Raw genomic sequence first — 13,374 nt, 5'->3', positions numbered from 1 at the left:
TTCTAGAAAGGCTCTAGGAGATGACTCAAACACAAAACACACATCCACACACTCAGCCTCTTTGGGGGGAGGGTGTCGCTAAAAAAACGCTAAAAACAAAAAACCACCCATTTGAGGATTATGATTCTGGAAATTTATTAGGATTTTTTTCTCCATTAAGGAAGCTACATGCAAAAGATACAACATACAGAATATCTTTAAATAACACAACTCCCAGGCAGGGACAGGGCGATATTTGGGGGAGGGGCACTCTGTCTTTGCTTCACTATGTTCTATTTTAAATTAAAAAAATTTTTTTTTGCTCCTCTGGATGGAATTTCTGAGATGGCAGTGCATGGGGGATGTAGGGGTGCTGGGAGAATGGGAGAAAAGCAGAAAGCAGTACAAATACGAGACTTCAAGCAGATTCTCAGAGCGATTGGGAGGTGAAGACACAGAGAGGGTTTGGTGCAGGCGCTGGACGCTACGACAAACACACAAACACTAGCCGAACTTTCCAAAACGTCTATTATTCTAAGGAGGAAATGCAGCAAGGAAGGAGCGATTCTGACTGTGCTCTTCGAGATTACAGACCTTCTCTGGTTGATTTTTTTTTTCCTTTTTTTCCCTATAATTGGGTGGATTCGACCTTAACTTTGCCTGGAGAACGGGGTGCTATGTGTGAGTGCGTGGGTGAGTGAGGGGTTGACACACACACCAGCCACACTCCCACCCTCGTCTATGCAGGCACACCACACCCCACAACCCAGCACCCCATTTCTCATGCTTTAGGTGGACACATCTTCGCAGCACGAACCATGGGTCCCTTGAAAGGAGTGTCTGAGGTCTTTGCCTTTTTTGCAGGCGTGTTGCATTTATACTCAGGGAGGAAAAAATATATATACCACCAGGCACAAAGGGAGGAGGGGCGGGGAAAGGAAGGAAGGGGGGGAAGAGGGGGAGCGGGAGGGGAGGCCCCTCGCTCAGGTGAAATTAAAATTGGAGGTCAGTTCCCGGATTCGATTCTCTCGGTTCATTTTCTTGAGTTTCATTCTGCGATTTTGAAACCAGATTTTGACTTGTCTGTCTGTAAGGTTAATGGTCTTGCTAATCTCCAGGCGGCGCTCTCGTGTCAAATACATATTGAACAGAAATTCTTTCTCCAATTCCAGCGTCTGGTGTTTAGTATAGGGACACCTCTTCTTCCTTCCGCTCTTTGCTGTCAGCCAATTTCCTGTGGTGTTTTCTGCCTTTATCTCCTCTGTTAAAAATAACATTATTTACATAAGTATCCCTCGAAGAGGCAACCCTCGCAGCACTGCAGCCTTGGCCAGCTTGCAGTGGGGGCAGCTGAGGGAGCACAGGGGAGCTGTTCTCGCCCCACGGGCCTGGCTGGTGGGGTCCTCTTGGCCTCAAGGCTCTTAGAATTTCTTTGGGGTCTAGACTTACACGGGAGAAAGACAGAAAGTACTGCCTCCAACGTGTCTATTAAATTTAATCACCCAATCCACCTTGACCTAGCATGTTCTGAGTACTCCTGCTCTCCCTTGGCTTGCTGACCCTGGTGTGCACTCTAAGCCTCACCAGACCCCGCCTCCTCTCTGTTCCTTTCCAGCTCTGTAAAAATCCAACCAGAAGGAAAAGTGTTTTCCAGGCCTCAGACCGGGTGGCAGAGGCCACCTCGCTGCCCAGAGCAATTTCCAGAGAGCTTTGACCCCTTTCAACGCAGTGGAGGGATGTCGCCCCAGACTCTGCAGCCAGAGGCCATTGCAGCCGTCTCTGCACCAGATCCCCAGCTCTGGCTCCCACCTGAAGTGTCACAGAGCGACTCTACCCCACTGGATCTCCCATTGCCAGCTTTTCCTATCCCGGCCATTTCCCCCAGGAGTAACTGAGGCAGGGAGCTTGTGCAGGCAGCAGAGGTCAGGGGCAACAGCTCTGGGGCATGCTGAGGAGTCCTCAGACAACTGCCCTGGCCAGAGACCTAAGGTCAAGGGAGAGAGAGATCCTGAGGAAATGCAGCCTCCTGGAAATCTCCTGCCTAGTCTATGTAGATATGTATGCGTGCATGTTCATGTGTATTTCTGCAGAGATACACACTCCTACACATATGTACATACACACAGGGATATGTACACATGTGTCTATTTATATCAGGAGATGCTATAAGTGTGGTGTGTATTTCCCTTTCCCTTATCTACAGCTTCTCCCCCCAGCACAAATTCTTGCTGAAATGAACCAGCCTTGCTCCTCAAGCAGCAGAAGAGACCTTGGCCATCTTTTCTAGGGAAAAACCCAGAGTCCAGAGACCCGAGAGGGGCACCCAGCAAAGGACTCTGCTGTTGGCTCTGTGCTCTATCTCCCCTTCTATGCCAAATGAAACTGCCAGGTTCCTGGATCTTAGCTTGATGGGGAGTGGGGTGGGGGTCCTAGGGGAACCAGGAGGCATCAGAAAATGCAAACTTGAGGCTGCAGTTTAAAACACTTGAATGTCCTTAATTCTGTTCCCACCTCTGCACCTGCAGCCTCCTGCCAAATTGTTTAAAGGCTCTCCACATCTAACTCTGTGCCATTTATTTTTTATTGGGGTTGTTGGGGTCTGGGGGAAGGGGAGAAATTACAAATGGGGAGTCTGGCCCAAAGCCCTCTTGCCTCTGGCCTGGTGGAGGCACCACAATGAAGGGGGCAGGCAAGAAGGGAGCAGGCAGAGTCAGAGGGATTAGTTGGGGTGGGAGGGTTTAGATGGTATGGGGATGGCAGGAGAGAAAGGGGAGCCTACCGGAATGGGGGCAGTTTGAGCTAGGAGGTAGGCTTGTTAACCTTGACTTTTCTTTTGGTGGGGCTAGAACACAGCTTTTCCTAACCCTAAATCTGCACCCCAACCAAGCTCGGGGTGTGGGGAGATGGTATAAAATTAAACTTTTGTGCTGCACATGTGCCACCACCAAGGCTTCGTGGGTATGCGTGCCTCTCTCCCCCTCCCCCTCATGAACACACCCGTGCCCACCTTCTGGCTAGGGTCTCCATGGGCTGATTTGCCAAGGCCACCTTTGATTTGCAGAGGAGACCCAAGAGGGCGAGGGTCTGCCCTCACCCGCCAAAAGAGTGCGTGTGCATGTATGAGAGGGCATGCGTGAGTGTGTGTGAGTGTGACACAGGTCGCCTCCGGGCATACGTGTGGACCGCATCCATATACAAAACACCATAAGACCCAGGCTGCCCCCAGTCTGCTCAGTTTTCACTGTTTCATCTGCCTCTGCACCCAAAGAGCCCTTCTTACACACAGCCTCCAGTAGCCAGTGCTGTGGGGAGCAGGTTTATCCCCTGCCCGCACCCCCCACCCCCGCCCCGCCAGTTGGGCCTTTTCTGATACTTTTTGCTCCAACTTTTCAGGGAGAGTCCCCTCAGCCTCCCTCCACTGCTCCCGTTTCCTCCACATTTTCTCCAGGTGTCAGAGAATGGTCCTGAAGGCCCCCAGTACCTGCAGCAGAAATGAATCTTGAACCCCGAGCTTGAACTCTGGCTAGGCTTTCCCTCGCCACCAAAATTACAATAAAATCCCAACTAAAGCTCACTCCCTTTCAGAAGAAAACCGCTTACCATGCACACAGAAATTTCCCGACCACTCATTTGTAAGCTGCTTTTGGAAACCAACGGGGAAAAAATTTTTTTAACGTAACTATAAAAAAAAAAAGGAAAAAAATTTTCAAAGGGGAGACAAAAAACTTACAACATTCCAAATGCCCTGTTCCAACGCCATACGCAGCCTGGGCGTCTGGGGGAGGGAGGGACGTGGCGGGCAGCCCTTCACCTCCACCTCTTCCGGCCCCAGCGCGGCTGCCAGAGGCCCCCGGCCGAGCCAAAAACCGCAGGAGCCCAAGCCACACGCACAAATCAGACCCACAAATAACAAATCGCGCCTCGAAGGAAACAATTTTCAACTGGGAAAACGCAGTAAAGCGAAATGCCCCTTCTCCCAAGCCTTTCCTAGTCCCTGGCCCAAGATCGCATTTAAAGCTTTTGCATGCTTCTGACCTGAGCGGGGGTGGGGGTGGAGGGGTGGGGAGGGGGGCATCAGCCTCCCAGGACACCAACGCAGAGCAAGCAAACCAAAGCCAGCACGCGCCCGGGATCGGTCCCCCGCCCTGGGCAACACAAGACGCTGCAGGCTGCCCGCCGTGCGCACCACCCCGGTCTCGGCGCCCACGGCCGCTGCCGGCCGGCACCTCCACTTCGCCGCTTACCTTCCCTAGCCAAATGAGGCGCCACCAGCTTGGCGCTCAGCAGGCACGAGTCTCAAGCCGGGGTCGCATTCCCAAGACCGTCCAGGGCCTCCTCGGCCCAACCCTCTCTCTGCCCCCGCCCCGGCCACGAAGACCAAGTGCCCGAGCGTCCCAACCGGGCCACGGCCCAGGCGGCCTTACCTTTCGCTTCGTTATCCGAGGTGTCTGGGCTGGAGTCGGCGGTTTTGGCCCGATCCTTTTCGCTCTCCAAGGGGCTGCCTTTTGGGCCCGCCAGGCTCTGCTCGGTCTTGATCTCATTGGGGCTGGGGGTCTGGCTGTCGGACTTGGGGGTCTCAGGGAAACTCACTTTACCCCGGAGCTGGGGAGACTCCAGATGTTCGGCGCGCGGGTTGAGACTGGCCCGCTGTTCGAAAGGGGCTTCGAAGTCGTTGGCCCCGGCACAGTGGGGCGGCTTGTCCAGCGCGGAGTAGCTCGGGCTGGCGCGGTAGTAGCTGGGCACCGGCACCTCGTGCTCCCCGAGGCAGGACTCCTGCAGGGGGTGGGAGTAGAGAGCTGCCTCGGGGCCACTTTTCGCCCGCTTCTCTGCGCTGTACATGCAGCAGACACTCTCCTCCTTGACACTAGGTGGGTAGGAGCAGGAGGACAGCGGCCTGCCAACAGGTTGTTCCAGGCGGTAGGCGGCTTTGGGGTCGCCCCAGGAGTCCAGCTGCGAGAGGTAGGACGGGTAGGTGTTGAGGGCGAGGTTGGGGCTGCTGCCCTCGTCCCTCTTGGAGAGCGAGGGCGCGAGCCCGCAGCCCCTCATCACCCCGCAGTTGAAGTCACTCCCAGATTGCATATACATGCCTGCGCTCCGGCTATAGCGCTCTCCTCCGCCCGGCGCAACCAAGGGCTCCGCGTACGAGTTCGGAGTTACATTGCGAGGGCATGTCATTTTCAGAGACAGGGGTTTTTAAGGAGCAATACTACTGCGGAGGAGCTGACATCTTTTTTTTCCCCATCCGGGAGGGGGGGCGGTTGGAGGGGCGGGAGGGAAAAGAAGGGGAGGGGGGGAAATATCAGCTCCATAATTATCCGCGCATTCGGCCCTCACCATGTGACGGCTAGACCAATGGGATTTGAAAATGGCCTTGATGATTCAGACGGCCGTGACGTCAGCGGGGTCAAGTTGTCTGCAGGCGGAGCGCGCAGCGTGGAGTAACAGCGCCACCTAGCAGCCGCCTCGAGGTAGGGGCGCCGGAGCCCTTCCCCGCGAACAAAGGAAGGGCCCCCGGGGCGACTGGGGCAGGAGTGGGGTGGAGGGGGGATGAAGGGGTTCTAGGGAGAATGGGGTTTGTTTACCCGGGAAGCAGCCTGTAACTCTTGGGGAGAGGGGAGCGGAGAGGGGGAAAATGCGGGACAGAATGAGAGAGCGAGGCAACTCGGGGCTCAAAACAGTCACATTCAAACTAAAAGGTCAAGACACGATTCAGGTACTTCTTCCCCTCCTCACCTCCTCTTTTCCTCGCCTTGGCCCCCGCCCCCACTTCTTCCCCTGGGATGGGAGTGGGGTGAGGTTTGGGGGAGGGATCCTGCGGGCCGAGAAAGGGAGAGAAAAAGTTAGGGAATCCCAAACGGAACTAAAGTTTCTCCTCTCCTGCGTCCTCCTTCGTCGCGCTCGGCCCTTGGGGCTGGGAGCTCAGCTCGGGACCTCCCGTCACGGAAGTTGGTTGAGTTGCAAGTTCCCCGTGGGGATTGACGGGGAATCTCCAGTGTCTGGGGCAGGCCAGGGAGGAGGTCAAGATGACTTAAGGGCTGCTTGGGAGAGGGGGATTCCGAGGGGATTTAGGGGTCGCGGGAGGAGGAAGCCGGCAACCAAAGGCACCGGCTCCCCGACCAGGGTGTGCGGCCTGGGCCTGGCTGGGTGGGTGGCTCCTGGGTTATCAACTCAGGGGCAGGAAGGCTTTGGCCTTGGAGCCGGTTCGGCTGCTTTGCTCCAGGCCCTGGCGGCCCTCGCTTTCCAGTTGACCTTGCCCCCACGAAAACAGGGAGCATTCCCAGAGAGAAAGAGGGAACCCGCGGGGCCTCAGGCGGTTTGGGGGAGTCACGTATCAACCGGGAAACCAGGGCAACGGACGCGACAAAATCCGACCCAGAGAAGTGTCCTTTAACAGAGCGAATGAGCTGGGGGCGTTTTTGAGAGGAGAAGACGGACCAGTCTATTTTTGTGGTTATTTTTTTAATAAAGGGAAGCGAGAAATAAGGGACAAGGTATGTTTCAAATAGTTATTTCCGTTTCTTCATCTCCTTTCTCACAAAGCGAACTCAACTCTCCACCCTTTCCTCAGGAAACGGAATCTGGAGTATAACTTGTCTTTCAGGTCGCCCCACATTTTCCCCTGGACCGAGCCATGGGTTTCGACTTTCCGAAGGGCTGGAACCTGGCCAGGAAAAGACCAGCGCTCCAGACACCCTGGCGCGGAGGAGTGAGGAGGCTGGATCGCTTCTAGGGAGGCCCAAGCCCGCGGCTGCTAGAAGACGACTTCGGAAAGAAATCCGCCGAAATCTGTCATCCAGAGAGTGAGAGACAAGGCGCAGGGGTCCCCGAACCCCGGGAAAACTGGAAGAAAATGTGTAATGTGTGACTTGCTGGCAGGGCCAGCCAGGGGAGATTTGAAATGCTTTCGTGTTTTCATTTACAGAGGTCGCCATGGGCTCGGCACAAGGGGTTGGCCCCGGCAAGGTTAGCCTGTTTAGGCCCCAGATGAGACTTGGGACGGCCCCGGTGGCAGTCAATCCAGGGAGCCATTTGTCCCACCCCGCGGGAAACGCGCAGACTTTATGGCCACTCTGTTTGTATTATCTGCGTAAGTCTTTCCCCGCCAGTTTGATCGAAACTGTTCGCTTTTACGAGGACCCAACGAAAATTCCCCGTCATATTTATCAGCCGAGGATAAAAATTTAGTATGGGAACTGATATTTCCTCATTTATGGGGCGATGAAATTAAAGACCAAAGCAATTGAGAATTATATGGCTTTGGGGGGGGTTCCCTCCCCCCGCTTTCACATCTCCTTTATTTTCCTGCCTGGTGTCCCTGTCCCTGGAGTTTGGCATCCCAGTCTCCTGCCCTTGCCCCCTATCTTGGGGTCTGCTGGGCCCTCTCCCCCCGACCCAGGTGCCGCTTGACCACCTCAGCTTTTCCTCGTCTTTCTCTCGGTGTTAGTAGCTGGGGGCCGGGACAGCACTCCCTGAGCCTCTCTGCCCAGGCCAGGCTGGGATCGGCTGGGGCTGTGGAAGGTTTCCAAGAGCCTCGAAGGGGAAGGGTCTGAGCCCAGCCCGGGAGGGGGGGAGGGAGGCGGCAGAGTGAAGGAGACAAACTCCAGATAACCTCTCAAAAACATCATGCCCCACAGCTTAACCTGGGGAACCAGCGGGAGAGAAGCAGAGTCACTCGGCTTTGAGACCTGTCTCCCCTACCAGCCCGACCCCCATCCCAAACTCACTCCTTACCTCAGCCCTGGGTGGGGATGGAGTCGCTTTCAGAATCCTTGCTATTATTAATGGAAATAATCCCCCTGGGAGAAGGAGCCTCGCGCCTCCACTCCCATCTCCTCACAAGAACGAATAGTGTTTAAAGTTGAAATAATTAGAAGTATGATAAACATGGCCCATTAATGAAAAAAGAAATCAAATTCATCAGCCTAAGTGGGACCCCCGGTGGGACAAATGTTTGCCTTTAATTACGCAGGATAAACGCAAACCCGGAGCTGTTAAACAAGAACCCGAAGACGCCGACTTGAATAACTTGTTGGGTTTTTGCAGACTTGGGATTCTGCACCAGTGGAGACGAAAGGAAGGAAGACGTGAGGGTGAGGACGGGGAGAGGGGAGCATTTGTGTGGGCCTGGGAAAGTACAGTCAGGTGTGGGTCCCAGCCCTGCCCCCTTGGGCTCCGTCTTTCCCGAGGCACGAGCAAAGGCTGTTTCCGTCCTATTGTCCGGGCCTGGTGTTCAAAGGCATTCAGGCTGCCACGGCCATCCCACTTGCCGCCTGCCGCCACTGCTGGGCGCCTACCGGCCAAGCCCCACCAGGCCAAGACCCTCAGGCCTGCACCCCAAGGGAACTGGATTGGGGTCCAGAAGAACTCTATGCTGCTAAAATCACCCTGTTAAGCCATTTCCCCAACTTTCCAGGAGTGCTGCATCTATGCCTGACTCCGAGGCTCCCTCTTCTTGCCTCAACTTGGGGGATGTGAAAATCCAGGGGCTTCAGGCCAGAGCGGGCTCAGGCTGCACCTACCTTTTGACCAACACCCCCTACCCTAGAGCTCTGGCCCCCTGTGCCCTTCTTCCCGGTACCTAGACCCTGGAAGTGCAGCAGGGATGAGCAGCTGGGCCTCCTGCCGCCAGTGGGACTGTGACCAAGGGAGAGGTGGAGGGTGCGCCTCGCAGACTTCAGGGTGGTCAGCGGGTTCCAGACGGCAGGCTGAGGACTGGGGCGCTAGGGGTCCCCATGTGAAAACAGAAGAAGGAGAATCTAGTGCTCGATGAACAGAAAGGAACCTCGGCTGCTTTCCAGGCTCTAGCCCTCAAAGCACCCCAGAGGCACCCTGATTTCTCCAAGGAAAATTAGTGGAGCTTCCCCACAAGGCTAAGGACGTCATCTAGGAAATTCCAAAGGTGAGGTGAAAAGAAGAAAGAGTGTCTTTCCCTTTGGGATAAAATAATAAAATAAAATAATTATACAGTGTGTGTGTGTGTGTGTGTGTGTGTGTGTGTGTTGAAATCTCAAGTGAAATGGAAAACAAAATCACACCAGTGGTTAAAATTGCAGGGTTTTTCCCTCTTGTTTTGGAGGCCCAAATAAATCATTCTCTTCTCAAAACTTGAAGGAAAGATTTGCTTTCTTTTTCTTCACTAACACCGGGCTCTGCTCCGGCTGAATTGGGAGCAGAAAAATCCCAGGCAAAAGACAGAATGCACCGAAGCCCCCCAAACGGATTTTCAAACAGGTACAAGAGGAAAGTGGGAGGCTGAGGACGCTTGGAGGGGCCTCTGGTCTACTCCGGATTTCAGTGCCACCCTGGCGGCAGCCTGGCCATCAGAGTCGCTCTCACATCTGGACGTTGTACACGTTTGCACCCAGATGCTATGGAGGTTACCGCCTAGACACGTAATTGACTTGGAGCTTGACTGTATGTACACGGCCACAAATATTCACTTTTACCCAAAAAATGTACTCCCTACGATCCCCGCATCCCGAAGCCTGATAGCCAGCACAACTGCTTTCTTGCCCTGCCGAAGCCAACCAGTTATTTAACTTTGCCTGCTGAATTGAAACCAGACAGCAAACACATCCAGTAGAAGCTTTGGGAGGAGGACGGATGGGATGATGTCTTTGGCGGGCGGGAGGGGGGAAGCCTTGCTCCCCACTTTATGGTTTGCGCCCAAGTTGCCCAGTGGGTCGTGTTTCCAGCCGGAGTCAGGGCTGTGGTCTGCCGGCTTACTTCGGAGAAAATCGCACTCCTCCCTTACCGGCTAACTTCCTTTTCGAAGATCTTTGTTTTCCATCTTTTTCCCCCCTCTTTCTTTCTCTTTCCATCTTCCTCCTTTCTCTTTATTTGCTTCTTTCTCTTTTTCTCTGCAATTCATTTGTTTCCCTCTCTTTTTCTGATTCTTTCTCTTTCTTGTCTTCCTTAGTTCTCCCTTCTTTCTTTCTTTGTTATACAATTTATTCTTTACTCTTTTCTTTCCTCCTAAATGCTTTCCTTCCCCTTGACTTTCTCCCCTAGCTCTTCTTGTTTTTCTCTGTTGCGTTGGGCACCGTGAGGGGGAGCGCGCCAGGCTTAGTAGCAACCCTTCCCAGCCCCACTGCTCAAGCTTGGAGTTGACCTTCGCCCGCCGCCTTCAGCCTTAACTCGGCTCCTCACAAGGCGAAGTGTAGGGCTGGCAGCCGCTGGCCGCCAGGCCTCAGCAGTCACTATTAGAGGGAAGGAAAAGCAGGCGCTGGGGCACATCCTGACCAACTCCGCTGGCTCCCTGAAGTGCTCAGCTCCAGGGCTTAGGTATCCTCAAGTCCATCACCCTGAAGAAGCCTCATCCACCAGGCCTGTCTTTGGAGAAGTTGCTCCATCTTTGTCCTGACTTCCAGAGATGAACATTAAAATAGTCCCTGTTTGAGCCCACTTGATACCCCAAGGCTGGAGCTAGGGGAAATGAAGGAGTGGGGTCTGTCAGTCCCAGGTGAGGGGCAGATCCAAGGGGTCACTCGCAGGCTTAGCAGTCCAAGGCCACGTCCCTATACAGGCAACTTTGTTCTTCGAGCATCTGGACTGCAGCCCGCTGGCCTTCCTTCTCTCTCGGTCGGTCCTAGAATCACTGCAACCTCTGGGCAGGCATTTCTTGTCGTTTTGAATTCTGTCTTCCATCAAACCTTTTGTGGACTTTGCAGGAGGCAGGGTTGCAGGGCTGTGTGTGCAGAGACTCTCCCAAACTTAACGGTCTGAGTCAAGGTTATGGGTCTCCACTTTGTGCAGTGGGTTGAGGGTGTGTGCAGGGCTGTGTGTGTGTGTGTGTGTGTGTGTGTGTGTGTGTGTGTGTGTGAGAGAGAGAGAGAGAGAGAGAGAAAGAGAGATGCCTACAGGAGAACAAGAGGATGTGATGGGGAAGACCTGGTCTAATTGACATTGTCCGAACTTTGGGGTTCTGTAAGGGTGTGTCTCAACAGCAGAGTGGCTGAGACTTTCCTAGCAGCCCCCAAAGCTGGATCCAAGGTGGGCCTCAGGAAGGATTAATCCCAACCTTTAAGCCTTGTTTTGCCTTAGTTAGAGATACAGCTCCAGACACCCGCCTCCCACCAGGAACCCAGAACCTCTCTCTCCCCAACCTCCCAGAGACCCTGAGACTTCGTTCCATGGCAAGACCAAAACTTTAAGTTTTTTAAAAAGAGAGGAGGAATCTTGTAAAACTTTTATGCCAAACAAAGTTATAAAAACTTCCCGGGCGTTGCCTTTTCCAAAGGTTTATATGAATAATAAAGAGTGCAGTCGCGTGCACACAGTTCTGGCGGGCTCTGAGCTGGAAGGGTTCAACAAACAGCATTATCCAGCCTTAGGGCAACAGGAAACCCCAGGGGCTGCCCCCTTGAGGGAATATTGGCCCAGAAACGAATTGCCCTACAGATTCCGGAGAGGGGCGGGGAGAGGGAAGGGGTGGCGCCCTTGACTCCCTTGAAGTTCAAAGTTCTTTGTCCTGGTGAGAAAAACCCTCTCTGCCTTCAATCCACTCGAGAAATTATTCCCCAGGTAGTTTCTCCTCCTCCGATTGAGAAACGGCTCCAGGTATCCCCAACTCCATTCACCTTTCAGACACCTAGTCTGTAACTTTCTTGCTTGCCTAAAGCAGAGCTCCCCATCTTCCCCATCTGGGACACCTAGAACCTGCGGGCTTTCTCTCAGAGGCGCTTGGCTGGGCTCTGTGAACCGTCTTTCAAGGCGCCCTCGCATCGCCATCCCCCAGCAACCTGGGGGTCTGCGTGACAAAGAAACACCAAACCCACTTCTCCTTTCAAGTCCCCCAGGTTCCCCCTGCACCCCCAAAGCCCATAGTGGGAGGGGGAGGGGCCCAGAGTGCTCTCTCAGCCCACACCACTTAATACCCTTGTAAACTCCCACGTGCGCTATAAACTTGGATTTTTACAACCAACATTCCTCCTTAGCTCCGGGAAACTTTGAACTCGGCCTCGGGTTTATTTACTGGTGTGGGGGGGGGTTGGGGGACTGGGAGCTGAGAAAGGCTGGAGGAGAAGAGGGGGGGACGGAGGTTGCGGGCAAGGGGGTAATGGAGTGGGGGTATGGGGTGTGTTGGAGGAGCCAAGACTGTCCACTGCAGATTTGTTTACTATTTAGGGCGGAAGCGTTTTCTAACACAGGCCAGATTGGGTCGTTAAGGGCGAAATGAAACTGGGTTTAGAGGCGCGGGGTGGGGTGGGGGCACTTTATGGCGGCGTCTAGACGAGGCTCTTTTGTTCCCGGGCAGAGCACGGCTGGAGGGGATTACCCGAAGAGGTTGAGCCCAGAGTGCCCCTGACCGCCAAGGGGGGTCGGACATCCCGGGGGCCCGAAGGTGGGTTTGTTGGGGGGGACAGAGACCTCTTTTTTCTAATTTTTAGAAGGTCACCGAGGACTGGCAGCTTCCTGGGCTTGGATCATAGAAAGCTTTTGTTTTCCTTTCACCATGACACCCGGCCTTCCTTCAGAAATCCCTTCTAGAGCTGGGGATCTTTTCTGGGCTGCATATTGCAGGGAAAGTGGTAGCTTTGGATTTTAAATATTTTTCTCCAAAATCAAGAGCCATTTAGAGATCAGTATTTTGCTTTATAAACAGGTTCATTCTATATAGTTATCTCCATCCTATTTTATTGGAAACAAGGCTGGCAGGCCAATATCCCTTGTTATGACTAGTGGATAAACATCATACCTAGAGATATCTCTCGTGCACAAGTGCACACGCATGCAAATGTGCATGCACACACACACAGGCGATCCTCAGCTGCATTCCTTCTGACACTCACTACACACTGACAGTGGTTACACACCTCAGAGGACACAAGCCCTAGATGTGCATGTGGTCAGTTTTACTCCATACTATGGGCAAAAGCGTACACATTAATATTCCTTTTCATGTGCACCCATAGGCATCCGACAAATATTTGTGTGTGGGCATATGAGGCAATTGTGGGGTTGTATATACACCCCAGCTTGCAAATTTTGTCTCAAGACCTACATTTACAAATTGGAGATTCAGATACCCCTGTCATCAAAAACGACGGAACCTAGATGCAATAGTCCATAGTCATGGTGCTTTTTTCTTTCACTCAACAGAATTATATTGACGAAAACATTTTCTTCGAATTACAGAAGAGCAGTTCCAAAGAAAAGGGAAAGATGAGAGAATTGGTCCTAAACCTCTGCCCCCAAATAACGAATTTGGAACAGAGACCGCCAGAGTGCCCTCAACGAATGCGCTGAAAGGACTATGGTTATCTTTATGCAGAAGAAACATGCACCAAATATATATATGGGTGTGGTGACCATCCTCATGGGTCACCTCCTTCCCCAGCGCCCCACCCCAAGCCAACCTCTTACAAAACAAATCTCTGGGGCTTTCTACGCTGG

General features: G+C 53.4%; 1 protein-coding gene and 1 long non-coding RNA gene across 5 annotated transcripts; one reads left to right on the top strand and one right to left on the bottom strand.

Annotated features, from left to right (window-relative positions):
* Positions 1–118: 118 nt before the first annotated feature.
* HOXC10 (homeobox C10) lies at positions 119–5,246 on the bottom strand. The gene is made up of 2 exons (XM_036867628.1): positions 4,404–5,246; positions 119–1,240 (listed from the first exon to the last, which is right to left on the bottom strand). Exons 1-2 carry the CDS (start codon positions 5,152–5,154, stop codon positions 963–965), a joined length of 1,029 nt encoding a protein of 342 aa, XP_036723523.1. The 5' UTR covers positions 5,155–5,246; the 3' UTR covers positions 119–962.
* A 383-nt stretch (positions 5,247–5,629) lies between these two features.
* Positions 5,630–13,175, top strand: LOC118901569. Of its 4 annotated transcripts, XR_005021415.1 has the most exons (4): positions 5,849–6,470; positions 6,581–7,066; positions 7,949–8,069; positions 13,081–13,175. It is a non-coding gene; the product is annotated as an uncharacterized LOC118901569 (long non-coding RNA). The 4 variants fall into 4 exon arrangements; XR_005021413.1 differs by lacking the exons at positions 7,949–8,069; positions 13,081–13,175 and adding an exon at positions 5,630–5,692 and having other exon boundaries at positions 6,374–6,470; positions 6,581–7,229; XR_005021414.1 differs by lacking the exon at positions 13,081–13,175 and having other exon boundaries at positions 7,949–8,956.
* The last annotated feature ends 199 nt before the right edge of the window (positions 13,176–13,374 follow it).

This window comes from Balaenoptera musculus, chromosome 10, assembly GCF_009873245.2.
Source record: "Balaenoptera musculus isolate JJ_BM4_2016_0621 chromosome 10, mBalMus1.pri.v3, whole genome shotgun sequence".
Classification (NCBI taxonomy): Eukaryota; Metazoa; Chordata; class Mammalia; order Artiodactyla; family Balaenopteridae; genus Balaenoptera; species Balaenoptera musculus.
Note: the sequence above shows the minus strand (reverse complement) of the source record. Positions and strands in the feature narration are given on the sequence as shown.

Bases quoted from the DNA above. Each gene is read 5' to 3' on its own strand.
- HOXC10 (XM_036867628.1), bottom strand. From the start codon at position 5,154: ATGACATGCCCTCGCAATGTAACTCCGAACTCGTACGCGGAGCCCTTG. The intron at 1,241-4,403 runs GTAAGGCCGCCT...TATTTTTAACAG, and splicing joins CTCGGATAACGAAGCGAAAG to AGGAGATAAAGGCAGAAAAC.